Here is a 25,203-nt window from a genome sequence, read left to right as displayed (position 1 = left end):
GTTCTGAAGGACCTAGGGGCAGGACAGGTATAAAGACGCAGATGTAGAGAGTGGACTTGAGGACATGGAGAGGGGGAAAGGTAAGCTGGGAAGAAGTCAGAGAGTGGTATGGACATATATACACTACCAAATGTAAAGTAGATAGCTAGTGGGAAGCAGCCACATAGCACTGGGAAATCAGCTCGGTGCTTTGTGACCACCTAGAGGGGTGGGATAGGGAGGGTGGGAGGGAGTCGCAAGAGGGAGGAGATATGGGGATATATGTTTATGTATAGCTGATTCACTTTGTTATACAGCAGAAACTAACACACCACTGTAAAGCAATTATACTCCAATAAAGATGTTAAAAAAAAAGAAAGGTACTTCTGTAGATTTTCCTTTTTTTCCCTTATGTTCTTCCTATTTTGCTTCGTATTTAATTTTGAGAAAGCTTGTCTTGGATTGTTAGAAAACATTTACTGTGCTGGGAAAAATCATGCTGGAACCAACACAACTTCTGGGTTAAGCTAACATCATTTCTAAATGCACGTGAAGTAATTATGGCAGAGAAACACATATGTTGCTGGACAGATAGATTGGTAAATGTCTGACCCAGGTACTGGCATATGTGACCCGAGTTTGTAGTAGGAGTAGTTGTAATAGTTGTGATGGTGACAGCTAGCAACATATACTTAGGCTCATTATGTGCCAGGCATGATGCTATAAACACTTAGTATGGACTGTCTCCTTTATGCACACAGACTCTATGAAGTAGATAAAGAAACAGATATTTTAAAAGATTAAATATTTATCTCTGCCCCAGGTTACAACGTTGTTAAGTGGTGAAGCTCGGATTTGAACCTAGATCTTTCTGACTCTAAGGCTTCAGCTTTTAATAACCACAATAAAATAATATTTCTCATCGAATGAAAGTGTGATGTGATTTTGCAGTAGTAAATGACAATGCAGCCCCCTGGTCTTTATCCAGCTGGCATATGTAAACATAAATGTTGATGACGTATGTACCTAGAAAACCACTGAACATTAGAGAGTGCTTATAATTTTTGCAGATTTAGACTTCCTGGCTAAGCTGGTGAGGGAAATCTTTGCATATGGCCAAAGGAGAATTCCAGAAGTGTGACACCTTCTCAGTTCTTTCCAGCTGAGTCAGAGGCTGCTGTGATGACTCAGGCTATGCGAGGGCCTTGGAATGGACACTCAGGCACACTTCTGAATTCCACACACGCATCAGACTGTATGGGGCGGGGGTGGAGGTAATTATCACCAGGGAATTCATACTCAGTGAGATCTAGGACTTCAGGCATGGATGCCAACCAAATAATTTTGGTGGAATTTTGAATTTTCATTTAAATTCTATTTAACAACTATGAATTATTCACTCACCACATGTCTGGAATTAACTATGCCAAGTGTTGGAGCTACGACACGGAATAAACTATCAAGACCTCACACGCCCATGGAGCTAAACGTAGGCATTTCATTGAACACACTCCATGCTGGGCACTCTTCTTGGCACTTTACATGTATTAACTCATTTAATTCTCACAACCCTATTATATACGGACTAATGTTCTCCCTATTTTATAGATGATGACACTGAGGTGCAGAGAGGTTAAGAAACTTGCTGAGCAATTTGGACCTAGGATTTGGACCTAGGCTGTTTGAGTCTGGAACCTACGTTCTTAGCCTCTTCCCTAAACTCTCTGTAGTAGAGGGAGACAGAGAGGTTAAAAGTAATTGTAATGCGGGGCTTTAAGAAAAATTATAGACATATGTATACAATGGACTATTAGTAGAGGAGAAAGTGACTAATGCTGCCTCGGTACTAGGGAGGATGGCAGCCTGGGAGGAGTGCCAGTTCAGCAAATCCTTCCTAGTGGATGTCAAATGGCTGTCAGGGACAGCAGATGAAACAGCACAGGCAAAGGCACGGAGGTGGGAAATGGCCTGGCGTGCCTGCAGGTTGCTACTGTTGAAATCGAAAGGCAATAAGGGGGCTTCTCTGGTGGCGCAGTGGTTAAGAATCTGCCTGCCAACACAGGGGACATGGGTTCGAGCCCTGGTCCAGGAAGATCCCACATGCCGCGGAGCACGTAAGCCCATGCACCACAACTACTGAGCCTGCATTCTAGAGCCCGCGAGCCACAACTACCGAAGCCTGCGCTCCTAGAGCCCGTGCTCCGCAACAAGAGAAGCCACCGCAATGAGAAGCCAGCGCATCACAAAGAAGAGTAGCCCCCGCTCGCCACGACTAGAGAAAGGCCACGCGCAGCAGCGAAGACCCGACGCAGCCAAAAATAAATAAATAAAAGAAAGGCAATAGGGTAGACGGCAGGAGATGAGTGCATAGAAGGAGAGAGATCAAGGAGAGGAAGAATTTCATTCTGTGAGTTGGCCATACCAAGGGGTTTGTTTTCAGGTGGGCAATATTGAAATAGGTTTTAAACGGGGTGGTGCGGTGGTGGTAATGTAACACTCGATTTGCCCTTTTGAATCTAGCTGGGGTTGAGAGGTAAGGAAAGAGGGTAAAACCTACACGTAGGGTCTCCCAGTGAGAAACCAAGGCCCTGGTGACGGGAAGGGGGAAGGAAGGGTGAGTGGAGAGATTTTCTGAGGTCCACTGGACCTGTTGATTCAGGGGGGTGGTTTGGGAGAGGGGGTTTGCTCATTATGGTAAAGCTTGATTCTCATGGAAGCCCTCACTATGTGATTTAAGTCAGCTCTACACCCTTGCCCAGGAATTTGGACTTAAAGGACACTACATTTATAGATGTATGGGACGTGACTGAGGTTAAATACCGAATTCTCAGTATCGTTATTGTCACCTTCCTTCCTGTAGTGACAAAAGCTCCCCACCCCTGCAGAGAACAGCAATGCTTTACTCTGCTGCTGACTATGGGTTTCATAACATATCATACATGGTCCCAGCGCAACTCTGACTATTAGCTGGGGATGCCCACTGACAGATAATTACCACCTGCTGTTCCTGCACTGTAATAATGATCATTTATCTCCTTTTACCTTATTTCTTTAAAAAAAAAAATTACTTATTTGGTTGCACCAGGTCTTAGCTGCAGCACGTGGGCTCCTTAGTTGTGGCATGCGAACTCTTAGTTGCGGCATGCATGTGGGATCTAGTTCCCTAACCAGGGATTGAACCCAGGCCCCCCCGCATTGGGAGTGCAGAGTCTTATCCACTGCGCCACCAGGGAAGTCCCCACCTTTTACCTTGTTTCTTGAAGTAACATTCGAAGATGGATAAGTTACCCTACTCCTAAGATCAGTGGAGAAAACTAAGAACCAAAAGCCAAAAAGGAGTTATATTTCCATGCTTACAGCCTTCTCCTCACCTTCAGCTGGTTGGTACCTGCCTCTCTGCTCTATCCCACATACTAACGGGGAAGCTCTCGGGCTCTGTGGAGCCCGAGGAATGTTTAGGAGCAGAGCCCACTCAGCGAAGGGCGAGGCCACAGCTGGGAAGATGACTCACGCTGGATCCAGAGAGAAAACAAATGGTCTCAGAAATTTGGTGGTGATGGGTAATGGTGGGGGAGGAAGATACAGGGAGAGGGGCCACTGCCTTTTCCAGGAAATTGGTTAGTGAAATAATTCTAGTGGGAAAAGAATTGTTAAAAAAAAAAAAAAGCCCACTTACTGACACAAGAAATCAGATCATTAAATCTTTCCTTAGGAAAGAGGGGGTTTTCCAGCCCACGGAAGTAGAGCTTTAGAACGCCAGCAACTGAGTTAATATCATGGTTACTCTGCTCGTCAGCCAAAGGGTTTTCACCTAAAAAAAAAAAAAAAACAAAAAAGAAAAATTAGTTACATACACATTGCTTCTCTTTTTATCTCTGAACAAAAATGTTTCTATACTCACACACACATTTCTATATATACATGTATCTTTTAATTATGTTTTATGGAAGATTATATGCTACTAAAATTAAAATAACTGGTTTAGATATCCTACCCCATGATTAACCTAAAAATAGTTGGTTAAAATAAAGCTTTTTTTTTTATCATATGCTACCAAATAATCCCTTACAAATTACCTAAATCTTAAAATAAAATATTGTGGGATTTATAATTGGACCCAACTTTTTTTTTTAAAGCTAAAATCTGTTATATTAGGTTGACATAAATTCAAATACTATATTCTGTGTTTCTTATTCTACTGGGGAAAAGAAACAATATAGGTCTGTCTGGCTACGCTATATGGATCAGCAAAATGTATCAGAAATACTACAGGACTCACCTAACTGTGAATACCGACAATTAAATAAATACTTCTCAAAGTGGCATGGTGGTGTTCACAGCAGACTTGAAAGCTGCTTTCAGCAGTGGGAGATTTTGAAATCAGAGAGAGGAATTTGAAAATGTACCTTAACAGTACCAAGGAATTTGCATAGAAAGTGGAAAATTTAAAAATATATCACAAACATGAAATTATATTATTCTTTATGCTAAGCACTTTAAAATGATCAGGTAACTGACCTGGCTTGTCCACCTCCCTGAGAATCAAACTGAAATAAAATCCTTAAGAAGTTCAACATGATGTGCAGCCTTAAATCAAACTCCGTCTTTTTATTCACAGGTCTGCTCTTCTAAAGTTCACAAAAATTGTACATTGAATTTTAAATTTTTTTTTTTTTTTTTTTTTTTTTTTTGCCTGTTGGGGCAGCTTATTTTCAGGGACCTGTGGTTCCTTTTTCTCTGCTTCAAGGGTAGGAAATCATTGAACACGAATTCACCAAAATATTTTTTTTTGGCCCACTGTGAGAAAGCCTTACCCAAAGGGATCACAAACAAACAACATACTAGGGGAATGTTCAAGGAAAAAGAATAAAGCATTTTTGCTTGCAGTGGCTGGCACAGGAACCTGAGGCTTTACTGCATTTCAATTTATCTTGAATATGGTCCATGTAAGAGACTTGGACACTTAGCCCTTGAGAGGGGAGGCTGCTCGGCTCTATGCACACTGTAAGAGGCTTTGGAAGAGGAGAAACAATCCGGCTCCAAGTTCACCTCTTTACCCAAGGTTTCAAACTGCCTCTGTGTCAAGCCTGGGTTAGGGCAAATGGGACCAAGAGGGGCTGCCTTGTCTCCAAGCCTTGATGCCTCTCCCTCTGCATCCTTGGCTTGACTTCCAAGCAGAGGCAGGAAGGTGCAGATGCATCCAGAAGCAGACACAATACAAATCATTATAACTGGAGAGCATTATTAGCTAAGACCCACTCCTAAAGCGTTAGGCATGGGCTTCCCAGGTGGCGCAGTGGTTGAGAGTCCGCCTGCCGATGCAGGGGACACGGGTTCGTGCCCCGGTCCGGGAAGATCCCACATGTCGCGGAGCGGCTGGGCCTGCGCGCCATGGCCGCTGAGCCTGCGCGTCCGGAGCCTGTGCTCCGCTACGGGAGAGGCCACAACGGTGAGATGCCCGCGTACCGCAAAAAAAAAAAAAAAAAAAAAAAAAAGAGTTAGGCACTTTCATGGATTATACCCAATTCTCACACCAGTCCTGGGATTCTGCAGATGAGGAAACCGAGGCCAGAATAAGAGATGAGTCACTTGACCCAAATCACATGATTAGTGGATGCAAGAGTGTGATTTGATTCTAGGTCCGCTTGATGCTAAAGTGTACGGTTTTGCTAATCATAATGTTCAGGAGGACTTATTTAGCCAATTGGGAATAAGAGTAAGGCACCAACTAAGGTCACAGGGAAGGAGTCTGGGGATGGTAATAAGAGGAAGGAGAGTTCCTGACAAAGGAAACAGACATGAAGCTGGGATGAGTCACCTCAAACAGCTGCTATGCAGGCCCAGGGCTGTTCTTGCCACTCTTCTAGAACCTTTCATGAGCCACCTTTGACAACGTGCTGAGGATTATCAATGCCAGTCCTAAACCAGGACACAAAACTCATGTGCTCTTCTAGACTTGATAACAAGGTCTTATGATTTTGGCTTCATTTCTTAGCTATTCTAAATAGACTCTTAACTCAACATCCACAATGAAATAAATGCAGAGAAAGGTTGTGAAGATATACAGGATAAGTATGCCACTCCACTCTACAGAAAATGATGACTTTTTAACAAGGTTTGCTTATAGGTGCAGACATGCAAGTACCTCTCTCAAATGAATTTTTAATATCATTGACTTCCACCTGGGAACCAGACACTCTGAAAATCCCCTGATGCTGAAGACCTAAAGAGAACAGAAGGGAAAGAGCATGAAAGACCCATCATGTCCTCCAGGTCCCCCTTTTCCCAACAATTAAGTATTAAAGGGAAAGACATTTACTGAAATACTCCTAGTAATTATTGTTTAAAATAAGAATATTGCAGTTTAGGGCTTACCATAGAGATTGATGAACCGAATACAGCTTTCCACAATGAGGGGGATGATCTGTCCTGAGTCCTGGGCAAAGAGATGGAAACCAGTTGACCGCAAAGAAGAGGCACAAATCACACATAACAATAAAGCTCATAGTTTAACCCTAGTTAAAGACTGACTTTTACTCTTTCAGATGATCATCTCCAAACACACTCCCTCTAAAATATTCCACAAGGGCCAAATATCAAATTATATTTAACTGAAGGTATGTTTCAGTTCTGGGGCAAACCAAATTAAATACATTGAAGGCAATCATGTTTCAACTTACTCTGCTGTGCCTAAAGATGTCAAGCGAATTCATCTTTGCTACTGTATGTAGGCTTACATATAGAAATGAATATATAAATCACTCAGTTTTTAAAAGGTTATTTATACAAGTAATTGATCTAATGGACCTGAAAAGAACTCTGTGTATTTTAAGCACAGCATCTTAGGACTGACTGACTGTACTAGTCACCAAACACAACCATTCAGCCATCTCAGGATCTTCTCTGTGGCATCCCTGAGAGTCCACCATCTAGAGGATGACAGTTATAGAAGGGCTTACGTGTTTCCAGATCGTAACATGAGAATTGCTTTAGAGCTGCTCATAACGTGTCATGTATTTATTTAGTTGGCATCAGAACTTACTGATCCTTAGAGATTTTTCACTGTTATTTTTTCATGTTTTAAGGATGGAGAAAAAAATGGCACCAACGCACACCCCATTAGATTTCGTTTTCTTAGAAGGACCATCTCTTAGCCTTCTTTCTCCACATCTCATAACATAGTCAGTGCACTCTACTGAGCAAATGTGAATTCTGGAAATGTATTAAGACATGTACAGGATGACAAATGAAATGAAGGAGCTGCTTAGGTCACAGTTAAATATGTATCAATGCCATGCACTCCATGTAGTTAAAAAAGGTTACTGACTATGGAGTTATTTTTCATGTTCTTTTCAGGCTCTGCTCTTTCAGGAATTAGAGCTTTAAGGTTAACATGGAGGTTCAAAATGATTAGCTGAAATCAGGCACTAATTCATGAGGAATTTTATTCTGCAACACAAGAAGAATTTGGTTGTCTCAATCTATTAGAACAATTCAGAATCCACTAACCTTTCCAATTAATCAACAGGGCAAAGGAATAATGCAGTCCAGCAATCTAACTTTTTACCATTCCTAGAATGGGTAATATACTTCTTGAGGAATGATTTCATTTTCGGTTTTAAGACAATCTCATCAGTGTATAAACCAGTTAATGGTTCAATTACTTCTGGAGACTGCATTAAGTTTCTCTAATTAGTCAATTTGTTTCAGGAATGTAAACTTTATTAATTGTGGACCAGTTGGCTCAAGGATAGCCATATAATTATATCAAAACTTACTAAATATGAGAGGGGATTTTTCTTTAGGATACAACCTTTTTTTATGTGAACAATTCCTATAAAACTGTAATCTAAAAGAGCAACAAATATTTAAATGTAAATGATAAAAGAATATTAGTTTGCAACAGCTGAACTTAGGATTAAAACAAAAAGAAAAACCAAGATTAAAAGGTTATTAAAAGGAAAATGTTTGCATTCAGAAAGTTCTAAATAAAAATGTGTTAGGTTTGTGTATTATTTTAAAAATATTTTCGTCTTCACATTTGCTTAGGCAACTGCTAATCTTTCAGCTATCATCACTATTTCATTCAGATATCATGAATTTTGGAGTCAAAAAGTAATGAATGTGCATGTTTTAATTTAATTTCATGGATGCCAGATGCTTTGGTAGAAAATATTTTACAAGAAGTGAAGCAATGGGCTGTGCTCCATCAACCATTCAAACGAATCCCTTTGTGTCTCAGTTTCCCCATGGGAAACAGGAAAAGTGGTGTTTTTCTCTCAGTGATACTGTGGGGACCTCAACTGACTGAGCACTTTTCAGTGTAGGGATCCCTGTATCCACTGTTTCACTGCTAGGACCAAAGATTCTTTAATATGGCATCTGGGACAAAGAGGAGCTCACATAAGTGAATTTTCCACGATAAGTGGTTTACTCCCACTTTCGTGCCTAAATTTGGTTTCCTTTAACTGTTCTTAATGAAAAATCTTTTAAAAATATAATATGTGCTTTCCTATGACCTTAAGCAGTCATTCTTGTACTGTGCTATCAAATATAATGGAATCACACATCTGCTTCTTTGAGCTTTTTCTATATTCTCCTTCTCTGCCAGGCAGTTGCATAGCCCAGTGCTTTCATTTTATCATTCCCTTCTCTCCATCTAGTGTGCCCCCGCTTGTGAGCCCTGGGCTGGGAAACCAGATAATCAAATTTGACAATAATTTCATATTAAATTAGAGCCAATAAGGCTCTTCTGGGTTTAAGGCTAATGGCATTGGATTCGTGATTGCTCTGCAGGTTGTCCGGTGACTTTTCACTCAATTCCAGGGTTAGGGCTCAGTTTTAAGGTTGCCAGATGCTTTTAATCTCTGGATGTATGCATGTGTCTCTCTGTCCGCGTGCATGCGCACACACACATACATTTTTTAACGATTAGGGTACATATCCAATAAAAGATCTGTCTTTAAAGAAAGCAAGACAGCTGTAACATATTGTTAAGGGAGGTTATCAATGATGTGGTTTCCTGTATAAATTTAGTCTTCAGAAACACTGCGTCCCATGTCATAAAATGTTAGCTATGAAAGAGTAAGTTCTTCTCTTTTTTGTATAATTTACATGAGGGTCCAAAATCCAGTATTAAATGTACATTTGGTATTTAACATTGACTCTCCTTAATAAAAGCCCCTGACCCAAATTTAGTATGTTTGCCAAATACATAATGTAAAACTTAAGAGTTTATCCAACTCTTCTTAAATCAGTGTCTGAGTTCTATGATTCTTTTCTAAGTAAAGCTATTTATAAACCTGTCTAATTTCCAATTGCAAACACTTTTCTTTTAAAGACCTTAAAAAATCTAATTAAAGCCAAGCATGACTGTGATTTGAAAATGATATCAAGAGCGAAAGAGGCTGTGCCCTCGCTTCCCTCGAGCACTATACCTGATGTCTCGCGTGTGAATTCCTTCGTCCTCGGCTAGAAGCGTTATCAGAAATACAGGATGAAAAAGACAGAGTAAACATAGCAGAGATCCAGATACAGACCACAGGGTCCTACAATTTATCCAATATAATGAATTCCTCAAGTCATGGGAAATCGAAACTGGTTGTGCTTCAGAGCTAGCTTAGCGATGGACTTTAGATATATTTTGTGCCACCTCATTTGCATGAGTAGAAACAAAACATTTTATCAGGTAGCTCTTTTCCTTTTTGTACAAATTATGGCTTTTTTTTTTTTTTTTAAGAAAGAGGGCTTTCTCTTTTGCCAGTATAATAATACCCACATTTATTCCCTCTTCTGAAGGCACTCAAACCAAATATTCTTTCCTCTCTCTGACTTCAGGAAATATTATATTGATTTTCTGGGAAAGCAAAGAGCCCCAGGACAGACTTGGACATAATGACCTGCCTCCTTTTATGAGAGGCTGAGACCATTATAGTAAGAAGCGTGGAGATCAGCCGCCCAGATGGCTGGTGCCAGTACCTTGATGAATGTTTCCAAATCCCCATTAAACAACTTAGCATTATACTGTGAGCGGGGTCTGGACTTCCTGTGTTTCTGGGGCTTAGGGGGAACATTTGGAGGCCTAAGAGAGGGAATATAATTACTGAGCATGGCAGAAATCAAACAATAAATGAAACACCCATAGGTCACATCAAAATTACAAAACACAGGAATTCTTGTGTTCCTTCCCCACCCCTACCCACAGAGGAAAACAGTCCTCCCCTTTCCCATTTATTTACTTTTAGTTATATATCAAAACCCATACCAGCTATTCAATCAGACTATTCTCTTCTTGTAGTTGTAGTTGACATTTGTTTGCTAGTTTGTTTTAAAGCGGAATTATCACCAACAAATGGAATTAACTGTGAGCTATTTGGCCAAGAGTTACGAACCGAGGTTTGTGTTATTCGGCTTACAAGTGACACAGAAGACAACAGGTCATAAAAATTAGGACTCTGATAGATCCCAGTAGAGAAATTAAATATAATATTTTTAGTTACAACATAATTCTTCAATGCAAATAACATGACATCTGTTTGCTATCCCTCAGGTAATTAATGGGATTTTATTTTATGCAAAAGTAGCTATTAATGGGTCACAAGTGAAAAATAGAGTTTTGTTTCAGTGCTATTTCTGGGGGGCAGTGGGTCCAGGCTCACACGAATTGTTATTTCTTTAAAACAGACTAGCTCATCACCTATTTGTAGAGCATTAAGATGCACCCATTTATTATTTTCTGGACTCTCTCCATCTCCAGTCTGCTTGCTTTGATGGATAAGTCAGTCTCTCCGGCATATGGACATCCAGGGTACCAAGTACCATATTTAGAAGCCCTGCATCATCTTGCTCTGTAACTGGAGAGAGGGAACCTCTTCTGCCCTCTCCCTTTACGGCAAAGAGGGCCAGGATTACGTGACTCAACTTCAACAACTGTGCTGCAAGGAATACATGCAAGAAGAATCCCCAAACTTCTCTCTGGACATTCCAATCTAAACTCCTTCTTAAAAGGGAAGGCTGGTTTGAGGATGTACACCACACTTGGAAATCGGGTAAAGCCCTTTATTAAGCTGCAAACTCTCTAGGAAGAATTGCCTTTTCAGTTCATTGAAGTTCTGAAAGACCAGTTTAGAAACAAAAGCCCAAGAGTTTATGTAGAAGCCTGGCTAGCTTCCTAAGGTATTATCATAGCAGTCAAGAGAGGTAGGGGAACAAACTTGCTGATAACCGCCTTCCATAGCCAAATTCTAAGGCTCTCCCAACAGCTGGGCTCCTATGACTAATGGGGTATAAGGCAAGCAACACCTGAAGCTCCACGGCGCTTGAGAGGTTAAAAGGAGCCCTTGCAAGTGTCTAGAAGCAAACATGTCACCAAGCAAGTCACAGTCTGCCACTGCTGAAGTTTCTGAAATCTTGTTTATACACTGAATAAGATTTGCACTGAATTCTATGCCATTCACCGAGGAAAGGATCTGGTAGGTATAAACAAACAAAACAACTGCCCACCAAGGAATTTAACCGTATGTGCTTGATTTCATCCACTCTTTTCATTACTTTAGAAGTATTTTAAAATATAGACTTTATTTTTACTCAGATATGGTGAGGCAACAGATCAGAAGACAACTGTTATTGGGAAGACGGTTTGTTACTCACAGTTCCCAAGAGTTGGGGGCATGCTACTACACGGGGGAGGGGGGCACACGCAGAAGCACCAAGGTCGCTCAGGAGGAAGGAAAAATGAGGGAAAATGTGAGCCTTTGTTGCAGTTCCCACGGGAAGGAACAGGCAAGGCAGGGTAAGCGGGTTTAGGATTGGCTAGTCCTTGAATAATTTTGGTGGGCCCTGGGGGCACGGGAGCTGTCCCTATTTGGTACCTGGCCTTTGGGTGACTGGGGAAGAGGAATGGTGGCCCTGAGGTGAAGACTTGATAAAGGAGGTGGCTGAGAGTCTGGGCTGTGGACTGGTTGTTTTATACACAAAAGGCACACTTGTAAGCAAGCCCTTTACTATCTCTAGGAATTGACTGACTCTCAGAGGGGCAGTCCCTCCAGGGTCAGTAAGGCCCCAAGATACCAAAGCATCAAATACAGAAACTAGAAAATGTGGTTATTACAACAAGGTCCAAAGAACTTCACATTTAATGCTATCTGGAGCAGTTGATGAAGCTAAGGGAATAGGAACACAGGCTCATTTTGTTCGGTTACTGATTAGTGGGGACAAGCAAATGTTGTAGCTAGAGCTAAAGAAGCCCCCAGTGGCACTGGATAATTATTCCTGCATCACTGAGAGATGCAGAGAAACTCCTGGCTGGGGCTAACGGAGACATGTCTTTTGAGTCTTCTCCCCAAAGCCTGAAAATTGCCTCTCTTGACACATCAGAAGTATGAGACAAATATGAAGCTACTAAAGCTGTGAGAGGGATCTGAGGTTAAAATAAACTGCCTGAGTGCTTATCAAGGTACTTTGCACGGCAGAGTTGGCTCGGCAGGCAGACTGGTGCACGGATGGACCTGGCTCTGCCACGTACACATCAGGTGAACAGATTCTACGTTCATTCAACATTCGAATTGTATGACTCCTTCTGGTTGCGTGCCTGCCACACAACTTCCAGATAATCTGGCTTTCTAGGTAGAATGCCCATGTGGATGAGAGGAAATACCAGTCAGGGTGATGTGAATATCAAGTCTGTTGGGCAAGTACAGCTCTCATTGCAAATATATATTTGCACTCCTTCCTTTAAAAAAACGTTTAAAAAAGTGCCTTATGTTAATTATAATTTAGAAACAGGTAAAATAGTTGATAATGCAAAGGGACACTATATGTGAAAAAAACCACATATTACTATGCAGGAGTAATATGCCTCTTTGTCACTGACACAGGGAAGAAAAACCTCAGTATTTTCATGAAGTTTAGACAAGTCAGTAGCTGTATCTTTCTAGTTGGTTCACCGAGAAGTAAGAGGGGTTTCCTTTTGAATAAACTGCCTAGCAGGAACATTGCAGAACCTTAAAATCAACTTGCCAACTACTGCAACAGACACACCAGTGTTCTAAATGCCTCCTACCTCAAAGAGAACTCAACTTTAAAAGTGTGAATTCTTGCTATGTCAATTAGAATAATTTCTGGCTGTTGTACAAATGTTGACAGAGAAAAATAAAACTTGCCACAAACTTTCCCCAACCCAAATCAGAACCTGCTTCCAAAAAGGCTTTTCCTTCTCAGCAGTAGCATCAAAGTCCTTCTAAGAATTTTAAAAAAGGGGAGAAAAAGGAGGAAAAAAAGAAAGAAAGTGCAATATGATACTAGGCATTAGAAGTTAAATTTTTAAAGTAAACCAAACAGGGGCAGAGCTAAAATCCTAAGAGTATTCAACATAGCTCTAGTTTTTATACACCATACAGGAGCAAGAGGTAACTAACACAGTAGATATTTGCATAATATTGCTTGCTAATTAAATTATCAAATCAAAAATCCTATCAGACTCTTTCCAGAAACTTAAAGTGTTTTGGATTAGATAAATCAAACCCATTCAATTTATGTCTTTTTTTTTTAAACTGAGTCTGCTCATTAAAGAGCTTTACAATTCCACTGGGAAACCCTCAGATCTTCCAGAGCAAATCTGGTTTTGTGAGAACCCCCAACACTTCACGTTACTGTTTTGTCAAGCCCAAACTATCTTCCATGTTCATTAACAAAATATCTTCATTCTTGCAGCATTTAAATGGTTGCTTGTTAAAAGAGATAAGAGAGTGAGATGCAATGAGTTATGATAAAATATTTTCCTACCTTGTAGTCATATATTCAGTTCTATGACCTGCAGAAAAAAAAAATTAAAATAAGTCAACTGAGTGGCATCCGTGCAATGCATTGGGCAATCTTTTGTATCATCTGTCCCTTGATTTATGATGCTGAGTTTATAATAACTTACACATTTTATGGTGAGGAGCATGAAGACAGTATATAAAGATAGATAAAATATTCAAAGTAAATATTTCATAAAATCTATACATAAAATTTAATAAATTCTATAGATTAGAGAAACGTATTTCACTTGGCAATATGAGGCAGGGAGTTTTAATTAATTAATTAATTTATTTTTTGCGGTACGCGGGCCTCTCACTGTTGTGGTCTCTCCCGTTGCGGAGCACAGGCTCCAGACGCCCAGGCCCAGCGGCCATGGCTCACGGGCCCAGCCGCTCCACGGCACGTGGGATCTTCCCAGACCGGGGCACGAACCCGCGTCCCCTGCATCGGCAGGCGGACTCTCAACCACTGTGCCACCAGGGAAGCCCGGGGAGTTTTATTTTTTATTAAATAAAGAAATAGCTGCGTAATCTTTTTTTTTTTTTTTTTTTTTTTTTAGTTTTTTGGCCGTGCCATGTGGTATGTGGGATCTTAGTTCCATGACCAGGGATTGAACCTGAGCCCCCTGCAGAGGAAGCTCAGAGTCTTAACCACTGGACCACCAGGGAAGCTCCTGCTTGATCTTAACTGTAAGTTCAAAGATGAAATACAAATAAAACACATCCAAGATTTGAATGTTAGTTATTCCCCGCCTTGACTGATACTTGTGAGAGAGAAGCAGGGGGTCACGTAGGGTTAGGAGAACTCAATTTCCTTTTCCTTTAGATTAAATTGGTGTTTATTCTATAATATGAAATCAGGGAGAGAAGTTGCATTTTATAGTCGGAAATGACATTTGCAGATATTAAAGTACAAGGACATTAAACTATGCTACATTCCACCAACTTGTAAGCTAAAAGCCTTTCACAGAATTCTCTGTCACTTAAAACATGAGTTCTTATACATTCAGGCTTCTTGATTTGTTTTAAATAACAGCTCTGTATTTTTGTGGTGCTCCTACAAACTGAGGTAATTCCAAGTTTGAATATGTCTATGGGTTGCTGTCTGTTCTCTCTTATATTTAGGGTGGAGCAGTGGGAAGGGGTGTGGGAGAGTTAAACCATTCAACTTGTTTATTTGCAAAATGATGATACGGTCCTGAAACAGCCTGAAAATACAGCTGGCAGAGAAGGGTCATGTTGCAGCACAAACAGGTGAGACCAGCCCATAGTATCACAATGCGGTGATTCAGGCTTGTAGGGCAAGGCCAATGTAACAATCCGTAGAGAGAGCCGCCTGGTTGGGAATGGTGAATGAACACTGCCAGGCTGCAACGAGTCTTTTACTCTATCATCTGCTTTTGAATAACAAGTGACATAAGGTATTTTGCTAATACCCATTTACTAAACAAGGGGCACCAGTTCATATCAGAGAATACCTTTCTCAAACAGATCCAGGCTACAGTTAAGTCTTGGTAGAATCTGTCCTTGGCCATGACTTGGGGTTGGGGTTGGGGGAAAGGAGAAAAATCTGATTTTTCCTCCATTACCCAGTTCTACCTATCATTTAACTGGAAGTCCCCTCCTTCTGCTGGCCTTCTGCTATTTTGGGGAACAAGAAAAAAGAGACGGTGGACACAGAACTCCAGAAGAATTTATAGCTATTTCTAAGTGGGAGAGGTCTATCAGAAAGCGGAGAGAGCAGACGGTGAGCTGAGTGTGATGTCTTACAGGATAGCCTTCAGCAGGAAGCTGGCTATACAGGGTTAAAGCACAAGGAGAAGACAGTGCTGGAGATTAAGATTTAAAGAGTTACCACCCTTTAGGTTGTGCTGGGGCCATGGGAGCTAGCTGAGATCACCCAGTGGGTCAGTAGAATGAACAAAGGATGGAAGGCAGAGGAAATAGCTGGCTTGTGCTGTATTATATTCTGCCATTCTGCATACTTTATTACAACATAAAAGTATGACATAAACTATATATGTATCAATAACAACAATAAAAACAGCAATGTCTAATATTTATTAGACACTGTTCTAAGCACTTTCTCTATAGTAACTCACAATTTTCACAACTTTATGAAGTAGGTACTATTACTATTTTTATTTTACAGAAGAGACTGAGCATAGAGAAGGCAAGTGACTTGCCCAAGGTCACATGGTCAGTATGTGGTGGGTCTGGCACTAAGGCTCAGGTTTGTTTTAATTCTAGATCTGAGCTCCCAAGTAATACTGGGCGGGCCAAAAAGTTCGTTCTGTTTTAAGTGAAAATAAAAGACATTTTTCATTTTGCCAAGAATTTTATTGCACAATGTAGTCACTAACCGAATGAACTTTTGGGCCAATCCAATATATCGTAAAATGTTAAGTCTTTTGTTTTCCCCAGCAAATACTCCGAAAGATGCGAGAAGACAGGTAGAGACTATGGCCTACATATCTGTCCACCTCATATGGCTAAAGCCAAATACAAAATACTGAAGATTTAATAAATTAAGTAAATTATTAAACAAATCTAATATCTATCAAATTAAAGAGAATTACAGAGGTTAATAACTTTCAAGTGATTCGATGATAAAGATGTTAATTCCTTAGAAATGAAATGCTTTATAATGTTTAAGTTTTGCTATTTTGTTAAAATATCCCAACTGAATATTCACTAGAGTTAGAAAATGATTATATAAAATGGCTTAAAATCATTTTGCTCCATCCATCCATGGTTAGTAGTATTTGATAAAAAATTAAAAACCTATAAAAGATACATTTTGATCAACGAGTCAAGAGCAAGCTTTGCAAGAACTATCATTCACAGTATAACTGCCACCACCGCATCCATCGTTTTTTTCTGCTAATAGTACTGAGTGTGTCTTAACTGGTGAATGAGGTTTTCTTTTCAATCAGTATCATCATTAATAGATCAATAACACGCAAGCTTAGAAGAATCTGTTTCCCAGAGAAATGTGAACGCTTCCAGTGGTCTGAGGATTAAATTTCAATCACTTTCTTTGGAAGGCTACTTAATTATTAAGAACAACAGAGAACTCCTCCTCCCACCCCAATGCAAGCCATTTGGAAGAGAAGAATGACCCGTGACCCAGAATTATCTTGTTCTTGGTACAAGCACCTACTTTGACTACTTTTAAAATTTTACTTGAGAATTAGTTTTCATGCCCAAATGTGTTTTATGTCCACAGAGTAAAAGGAAAAACCGAAATATTAATTTGGTTGCAATCTGAGTCCCCAAACTAGATAAAATGTTTAAAATGTGCGCAGCTCAGACTGAATGGAGGTACCCTAGATTTTGTCCCTAACGAATGACGGATACGGACTCCCAGTGTTACTTTCCAGCCCTTTTTCTTCCTTAAAAATACCAACTACCTGCAGTGCTTTTCTAAAAAACATAATTATTCACAATCAGCTTCTCTTTTGAAAGTATATTTGTACTCTTACTCAAAGACAGACAAAGGATTAAGTGAGGATCATCTATTCAATTCCTTTGTCAGAAACCTTATGCCTGGGTCTAGAAACAATGTAACATGGAACTCAACTTCCAGTATTAGATTTTCTACCTTCAGCAAAAATTACACTGATATTTACACCCCCTTAACTCCAAATGCTGCACTCAAAGAAGCCAATGTGAACACTAAGGCTCATTACTAAAACAGAAAAGAAAAAAAATTTCAGTGCCTCAGTTTATATAGCTCATTAACCGTGTTCCACTGAACATCTCCAATTTAAAAACAAAGACATCACAAAATGATATAATGGTGCTGCTGAAGGATGATGAAGATGATGAGGACGATATTGGTCTTAACAACGCATGATGTGTTTCCTTCTATTTCGGTTGTGTTCAAAGATGTGGAATTCTGAATTTTGACAGCGCCACTTTAAGAGCCCAATCTAGTCGCTTTGCAGTGCTGTAAATCAAAGGACTTACTGGGTCACTGGTAGCCTGCCAAAAGTGAGCAAGACAGGCCAAACACGTGTCCGCAGTTACAGTTTCAGCTGTGTACGATCAACTGCTAAATCCCTGAGTTAGGCTCTGTTTCTTTTACTATGAAGGCAGTTTTTGTAGCAATGAGCCTAGTATAACTCGGAGATGTGATTTCTACATAAAAAGTCAGGACTGTCCCCAAACACATTGTTTAATACTGTGCTACTAACCTTAGTTGGCCAAACCCAGAGTCGGATCCCTTCTTAAGGGCTCACCATTGCATAATCTCACTGTGGTACAGGCGCCATGAACTTGCCTGGTCTCCTTTGGTGTAAGCCTATTAATGTCAACAGGGCTTGCATGGAAAGTCAAAGGGCTCACAATGGCCGAGCTAAAAGGTGGGGCACGGCCCCCATGCTCTGCTTGTCTCTGGGCAAAGCCGCCAGCAACAAGCTCATGCAGCACAACTGTGTGCTGCCAAGCCTGCATGGGGGGCAGGGCTGGGGAGCAGAGAGGTCTGCAGCCAGTGGGTCTGCCGGCACTGGGTGAGAACCATCCAGTTTCTCGCGCAGAATAAACCCAGTCCAGCGAACGCCTGGTACACGTGAACAAGCTTGTGTCGCTAGGACACCAGAAACCATTGAAAGTAATTACAAGATGAAGACATCCTGGCATGGAGCTCACAAGGTACGATACAGCTTTACACAGTTCAGCAGCTGAAGACGGAATCTGGCGTACGGATTCAGTGAACTGGCTGAAATAGAGCCCTAGCCAAAATGGCATGTAAAATAATATCAACCGGGGGGGCTTTCTCTCCAGGAGACATAAGGGAATCTACATAGAATGAGTACCACAAAAGTTTCAGAATGGGATCCCAAGAGTATTAACACGTGTCTACATGCAGTGCCAAGAATGAATTCACCCACTACTAAATTCCCTCCAACTCACAATTTCTTAAATGGTGTCTCCAGTCGTGTAGGGAAGGACTTTGTGCCTATTAAGTATTCATCTGCACTGAAGATTATTTATGCTTTGGGACTGGCAACAGACCTTAGGGCATCACTGCAATATCAGGCATTTGTGAAAAGTGGAAAAAAGAAAAAAAGACTTTACATGATATAATGAGGAGAACAAAGAAAAAAGAGGACATAATTGCTGAGGTAAGTCAACTATTCAAAGAAAAAAAAGGGCTTTTTTTTTTAAGGTTCAAACTTCTGTTACAGAAGAACTGAAAGATTAGTACAGGGAACATTCCTACGCCGTTCACTTAGATTTCCCAACGGTTAACATTTTGCCATAATGGCTTTATTTCCTTCTCTCTCCCTCTCTTATATATATCTTTTCTCCTGAACCATTTGAAAGTAAGCTGCAGACATTATGACACTCAGCAAGCATTCCTTAAGAATAAGAATGTTCTCCTTCATAACCATAATACCATTATCGTATCTAGGAAAGTTAAAAATTCATTAAATAATAGCATATAATATGCAGTCTATATTTAAATTTCCCCAGTTGTCCCTAAAACGCCTTTTATAACTTCTGCTTTTTTTGGTACGCGGGCCTCTCACTGTTGTGGCCTCTCCCGTTGCGGAGCACAGGCTGCGGACGCTCAGGCTCAGCGGCTATGGCTCACGGGCCCAGCCGCTCCGCGGCATGTGGGATCTTCCCCGACCGGGGTACGAACCCGTGTCCCCTGCGTCGGCAGGCGGACTCTCAACCACTGCGCCACCAGGGAAGCCCAACTTTGCTTTTTGATTCACAGTCTAATGAAGGTTCACATATTGTATTTGGTTATTTTATTTTTAAAGACAGTTCTTAGCACTTTAAATGTTATTTGTTTTTTTTCTAAGTGAAATTGGCCTTTTATCTTAGAGTCTGTCCTCCTAACTGCAATACACGGAGTTTCAGGTTATGATGATCTTTCTCCATGTGGACATTCCCAGAGGATAATGGTCGCTTAGAGGAAACCAGGAGATAAGGTGATGGAAACCCTGCTTTATGGCTAAGGAAGGTTCTAAAATGGTAGGAGGCAAGAGTTTAGGTCAAGGGAGCAAACTCTTTTTGGCCCAAGTTATTTACACAACTCAGTCCCCTGATTTCTCTCTCCCATCTGTATTCTCTTTCATTTTTTATAACTTCCAGCAAGATCTAGTGTGAATAAAAGATAATTAAATGTATTACAGATTATGAGGTACTTATGACAGGAACTTCATTTGTGTTTTTTTTCCCTTTTAAATTTCATGAAGATGAAAAGGGAAGCAATAACATCTACACTGTACCCTTTACTTTAATTCTTTTTTTCCTCCTCAGTTTTCCCATCTGTAAAAATGGGGAAATTAATAGTGCCCAGTTATATATATACAGCTCAGAACAATGGCTGGCACAGAGAGGGCCTTGTGTTAGTGGTAGCTACTGTTGTTTTTGGCACCATTAGATACAGCAATATGCTTAATAGAATTCGTTTGCTTCTCAAGTAAAACCAATGCCTACTGAAAGAAAAGAAAATCACCCAAACTGGTTTAACTGGTTTCTAGAGTCCAAACAGGCATTAGATGGGACAACAAATACTAGTCCATTTAAACAAAAGGGGTGGGGCTGGAAGGATGGGGAAGTCCAAGAAGGAAAGGAAGAAGTGACTGGGGGGCGCGGGGTCAGCAGGTGGGAACAGGTGCGGCTCCTTCTGACTTCTCTCTTCCTAGGAGCACGGTGCTCTGAAGACCCTTCCTCTGGAGCTCTGTGTTGGCTAGATTTCCCTGTTCTGCTTACCATCAAGCTCATAAAGAAAACAGTTCCAGGGAGAACTTGATTCTTACACAGATAAAGCTACATCTCAACATACAGTGTTCTCTGCTTCTTCCAGCACAAATTCACAGTTCACACTCTTCATGGAATACATACATGACACAACATATAATCCAGGTCATCTCCCCAACTATGTCAGATAACTGACCTTCTCCAAGGGTCCTCTGCAACAAGTCATGCTTGGCTTGAAGTTTTGTGATGAGATTACTACCCTCCAAATATTCTCTGAGTTTCTGCAAAAGCAAAGATGTTTTTAACTTTTAAAAAAAGTATTCAGTGTCCAGGAACTTCCCATAGGATATCTAAAATCCAGCCACTTTTGTCTTTTAGATCATAGAACCTTGCTAAGCAAAGTGTTTTGGCATCAGCCTATTAGAGATATGGGCTCTCAGGTGCCTCCCTCCCCAGACCTACTGGAATCAGAACCTGCATTGTAACAAGCTCTCCTGGTGACATGTATGTTCATTAAATAATCCAAAAGTTCTGTTTCAGAGCAGTCCTCTTTAAATTTGTCTGCATATCAGTACTATCTCCGAAACCCTATCCCAGACCTACTGAATTGGAAACTCTGATCTTAGTAAAGAATCCCAGGTGATTCTGATGCAACTCCAGAAACAGTACTTGGGGCCCCCAGATCTGAGCCCCAAGAGTGGCTGGGGAAGCAGCAGGCATACCATGAAGTAGAACTGCTCGGTCTCCTGCTGGTTGGCTCTTCTCTTGGCAATACTGGGCTTACTCAGGTAGGTTTCAGAGACAGTAGACTTCACAGACTCTGTGGAACGACTGTGCTGGAAGCATTCAGAAACATCGTAGTCCTCGATGGTGACCATATCTTGTATCGTCTGCAAGGTGGCCTCAGTCGTTTTCTTAACCTGGGAATAGGAGCACATTTCTCAGGTTAGTACCTTATTTCGTGAATCCCACAAACAGTGAGAAACTGCTCTGTCAGGTACAGATGGGGGCACAGGCCCTGCCCCCACCAAAGTTCAGAGTCTATTAGGGGAGAGAGACAGGTAAACGATACCCCATGTCACCAATATAAGGAGAGGCTTTATTCAAAATTATCCTGAGGAGGATATAATTGAGTTCCTGTAAATCACATGTATCACTGAGTACTCTCTCAATTACATTTTCTGTTTTTTTTTTTTTTTTTTTTTTTGCGGTACGCGGGCCTCTCACTGCCGTGGCCTCTCCCGTTGCGGAGCACAAGCTCCGGACGCGCAGGCTCAGCGGCCATGGCTCACAGGCCCAGCCGCTCCGCGGCATGTGGGATCTTCCCGGACCGGGAAAGAGGAGTTGTGGAGCACGGGCTTAGTTGCTCCACGGCATATGGGATCTTCCTGGACCGGGACATGAACCCGTGCCCCCTGCACTGGCAGGCGGACTCTCAACCACTGCACCACCAGGGAAGCCCACACTTTCTGTTTTAAAGGACCTTTTAAACTGAAGTGAAATTACATACAGAAAAATGTGCAAACCGTAAGTGTACAGCTTTATGAATTATCACCAACTGAACACACTCATGTGACTACCACTCAGATCAAGAAATATAGCACATTATGAGTAACCTGTGCTTCTCCCAGTCACCACACACACTTTCCTGCTCCCCAGAGGTAGCTACTATCCTGATTTCTAACCTCATATATTAGTTTTACCCTTTTAAAATACTTTATATAAATAAATGGATTCTTACAGCATATATTATTTTTGTTTTGTTTCTTTTGCTCAACTTTATGTAGTAAGATTTATTCATTTCTTGTGAGTACAGTATTTCACTGCTGAATATTCATTGTAAGAATACATCATAATTCATCCCTTTTACTGTTGATAGATGACTTATTTCTGGTTTTGGGCCACCATGAATAATACTGCTAGGAACACATTTTTGTTGGGCCACACATACTTGAGTAGAATTGCTGCTTATTGGGTATTCCAGACTGTTTTCTAAAATGATTGCTCTAATTTGTATTCCCACCAACACAGGAGCATTCCTATTACTCCACATCCACAACAATTGGTATTGTCAGTTTTAAAATTTTAAACCATTGGGAATTCCCTTGCGTTCCAGTGGTTAGGACTACATGATCTCATTGCCGAGGGCCCGGGTTTGATCCCTGGTTGGGGAACTAAGATCCTGCAAGCCGTGTGGCATGGCCAAAAAAGAAAAAAAAAAAAATCAGCTAAAAATTTAAACCACTGTGTTGGGTGTGTAGTGGTATCTCAGTGTGGTTTTAATATGTATTTCTCTGATGGTTGAGATTGAGCACATTATCATATGTTCAAGGCAATTTAGATTTTCTCTCTTTGAAACACTCTGTTAAACCTCTTGCTCAATCTTCTGTTGGGTGACGAGCCTTTCTCTTTACAGATCTGTAATACGTATATGAGTCTTTTGTTAGTTACATGTGTTGCAAATATCTTTCCCCACTCTGAGCTCTGGTTTTTTACTTTCTATAGTGTCTAGATGAACAGTCTCTAATTTTAATGTAATCAATTTACTTGCCTTTATAATCAGTGCCTTTTGTGTCCTATTTAAGGAATATTTTCCTATCTCATGGTCATAAAGATACTGTTCTATGTTATCTTCTAGGAGCTTTTAAATTTATCTTCCGCATTTATCTTCCACAATTAGGTTGTACTCCACCTTTGCTTATCAAAGTCTAATGTAAATCAATAGCTTTATCTTTTTCCCAGACAATGTACAGAGTTTAGAACACCTTAAAACCATTTACTTTTCCTGACTTATATGCTATTTTTGTAATGTTTTATAATAGGATGTATTATATATGTAAATATTTGTATACATTTAAATACAAGACATTATTATGATATAGTCAGTATTCATTTAGCTTTATCCATATATTTATTAAATTCTTTGATCTCTATACCTTATATTTTTAAGAACACCCTTTAGAAATTCGTTCTTTTAAAAATATAGTTGATTTACAATATTATGTTAGTTTCAGGTGTACAATAAAGTGATTCAGTTTTATATATACACACACACACACACACACACAAACACATGTATACTTTTTCAGATTCTTTTCCATTATAGGTTATTTCAAGATATTGAATAGTTTCCTATGCTATACAGTAAATTCTTGTTGTTTATCTATTTTATATACAGTAGTGTGTATCTGTTAATCCCATACTCCTAATTTATTCCTCCCCTTCCCCTTTGGTAACTACATTTATTTTCTACATAGAAATTCTTTTTAGCATGAATCCTCTAGTGGCGAATTTTGCTTTTGTTGATTTAAAAATGTCTTTTATTTCACCTTCATTTATGAAAGATATTTTTTCCTGGTTGGTGGTTATTTTCCTTCAGTACATTTAAAACATCACTGTACTTTCTTGTGGCTTCCATGTTCCTGTTGAATGAGAAGTTTACTATCAGTCTATCACACTTTGAATGAACCCTGCTTTCTTTCTCCAGCTGGTTTTAAAGTTTTCTACAGTTTCACTATAATGTATCTAGGTAAGGATTTAAAAAATATATTCTGCCTGGAATATTTTTGGACTTCTTGAATTATGTGATACTTTTCTTAAGCTCTGATAAGATTTCAGCCATCATCTTTACAAATATTGTCTCTACTTTCTTTATCAATATTTTCTGGGAGTTTAGTTAGTATGCTAAAAATCACTGCATTCTCTGTATCTTATCTTTCTCTTCATATTTTCTATCCTTTTGTTTTTCCATGCTGCATTTTGATTACTTCCTTCAGATTTGTCTTCTAGTTTGATAATTCACTCTTCAGCTGTGTCTAATCTGATGTTAAAACCATGCCTGATTTATTAATTTGGGTTACTGTATTTCTCAGCTCTAGAATTTCTGTGTGGTTCATTTTCAAATCTGTTATTTCACTGTTTATAGGTTATAAGAGTGCCCTGCTGAAATCTAAGCTTGACTTTTAACTTCTTGAACACAGTAAATAGCTCTTTTACAGTTTTTTTCTGGTAATCCCAATATTTAGTTCCTGTGGGTATATTTCTATTGTCTGTTATGTATTCTGGCTATCACTCATGTTGTCTTTTCTCCTTATGTACCTAGTTATCTTTGCTGGACAGTTTCTGTAGAGTTATTTGAGGTCTAGGGTGAGGTTATCATCCTGAGAGAATGTTTGTTTATTTTTCCAAGCCATTAGGGGCACTAATAGTTCAGAATCACTGGATTTTATTTCTGTTCAAAACATTTGATGCTCTTCCTTTTGGGAACATATGGCTCCGTATGTCATGGGTTTCAGGTTTGGTCATGTACCTTGTCCTGGATAATGAAATGTGCGAGAATCAGCTGAGTGACTCAGTCCACCACTACAGGAAGTAGAGATATGTTCGATTGTTTTTTTTGGTTTTTGTTTTTTTTTTTAAAACAACAAAATACTGTTTAGGGAAGAAACAATAACAATCAGTGCTAGTTTAGAGGCTTAAAGAAGTCACGTGATGGAGCAAATTTTAAAAGGAGGCAAAAATTAAACAGATTTAGTCATTATTCCTGAGGATATGCAAATTGCAAAGGACAGACACTGGAAAAAAGCACATTAAAGGTGATTTTTAAAATAACATTATAAGTACTTTGAGAAAGTCATGATTATATATCTATAGGCTGAATGAAGAGACTCACTATCCTGTAGGTGACATCAGTAAGATGGTA

At 40.0% G+C, this 25,203-nt stretch overlaps 1 protein-coding gene across 2 annotated transcripts in view; it reads right to left on the bottom strand.

Moving 5' to 3' along the window:
- Nucleotides 1-25,203, bottom strand: part of SRGAP1 (SLIT-ROBO Rho GTPase activating protein 1) — a 278,584-nt gene that overhangs the window by 43,273 nt on the left and 210,108 nt on the right. The window contains exons 9-15 of one of the 2 annotated variants that reach the window (XM_067697213.1): nucleotides 21,224-21,421; nucleotides 20,698-20,782; nucleotides 13,762-13,789; nucleotides 9,417-9,450; nucleotides 6,355-6,415; nucleotides 6,125-6,202; nucleotides 3,656-3,790 (exon numbers count right to left, since the gene is read on the bottom strand). In XM_067697213.1, coding sequence (XP_067553314.1) covers nucleotides 3,656-3,790; nucleotides 6,125-6,202; nucleotides 6,355-6,415; nucleotides 9,417-9,450; nucleotides 13,762-13,789; nucleotides 20,698-20,782; nucleotides 21,224-21,421 — 619 coding nt within the window. Of the gene's footprint in view, nucleotides 1-3,655; nucleotides 3,791-6,124; nucleotides 6,203-6,354; nucleotides 6,416-9,416; nucleotides 9,451-9,957; nucleotides 10,061-13,761; nucleotides 13,790-20,697; nucleotides 20,783-21,223; nucleotides 21,422-25,203 lie in introns of both variants that reach the window. The other variant, XM_067697211.1, reaches the window with a different exon arrangement.

The sequence above is a fragment of the Pseudorca crassidens genome, chromosome 11 (genome assembly GCF_039906515.1).
Source record: "Pseudorca crassidens isolate mPseCra1 chromosome 11, mPseCra1.hap1, whole genome shotgun sequence".
Taxonomy (NCBI): domain Eukaryota; kingdom Metazoa; phylum Chordata; class Mammalia; order Artiodactyla; family Delphinidae; genus Pseudorca; species Pseudorca crassidens.
Note: the sequence above shows the minus strand (reverse complement) of the source record. Positions and strands in the feature narration are given on the sequence as shown.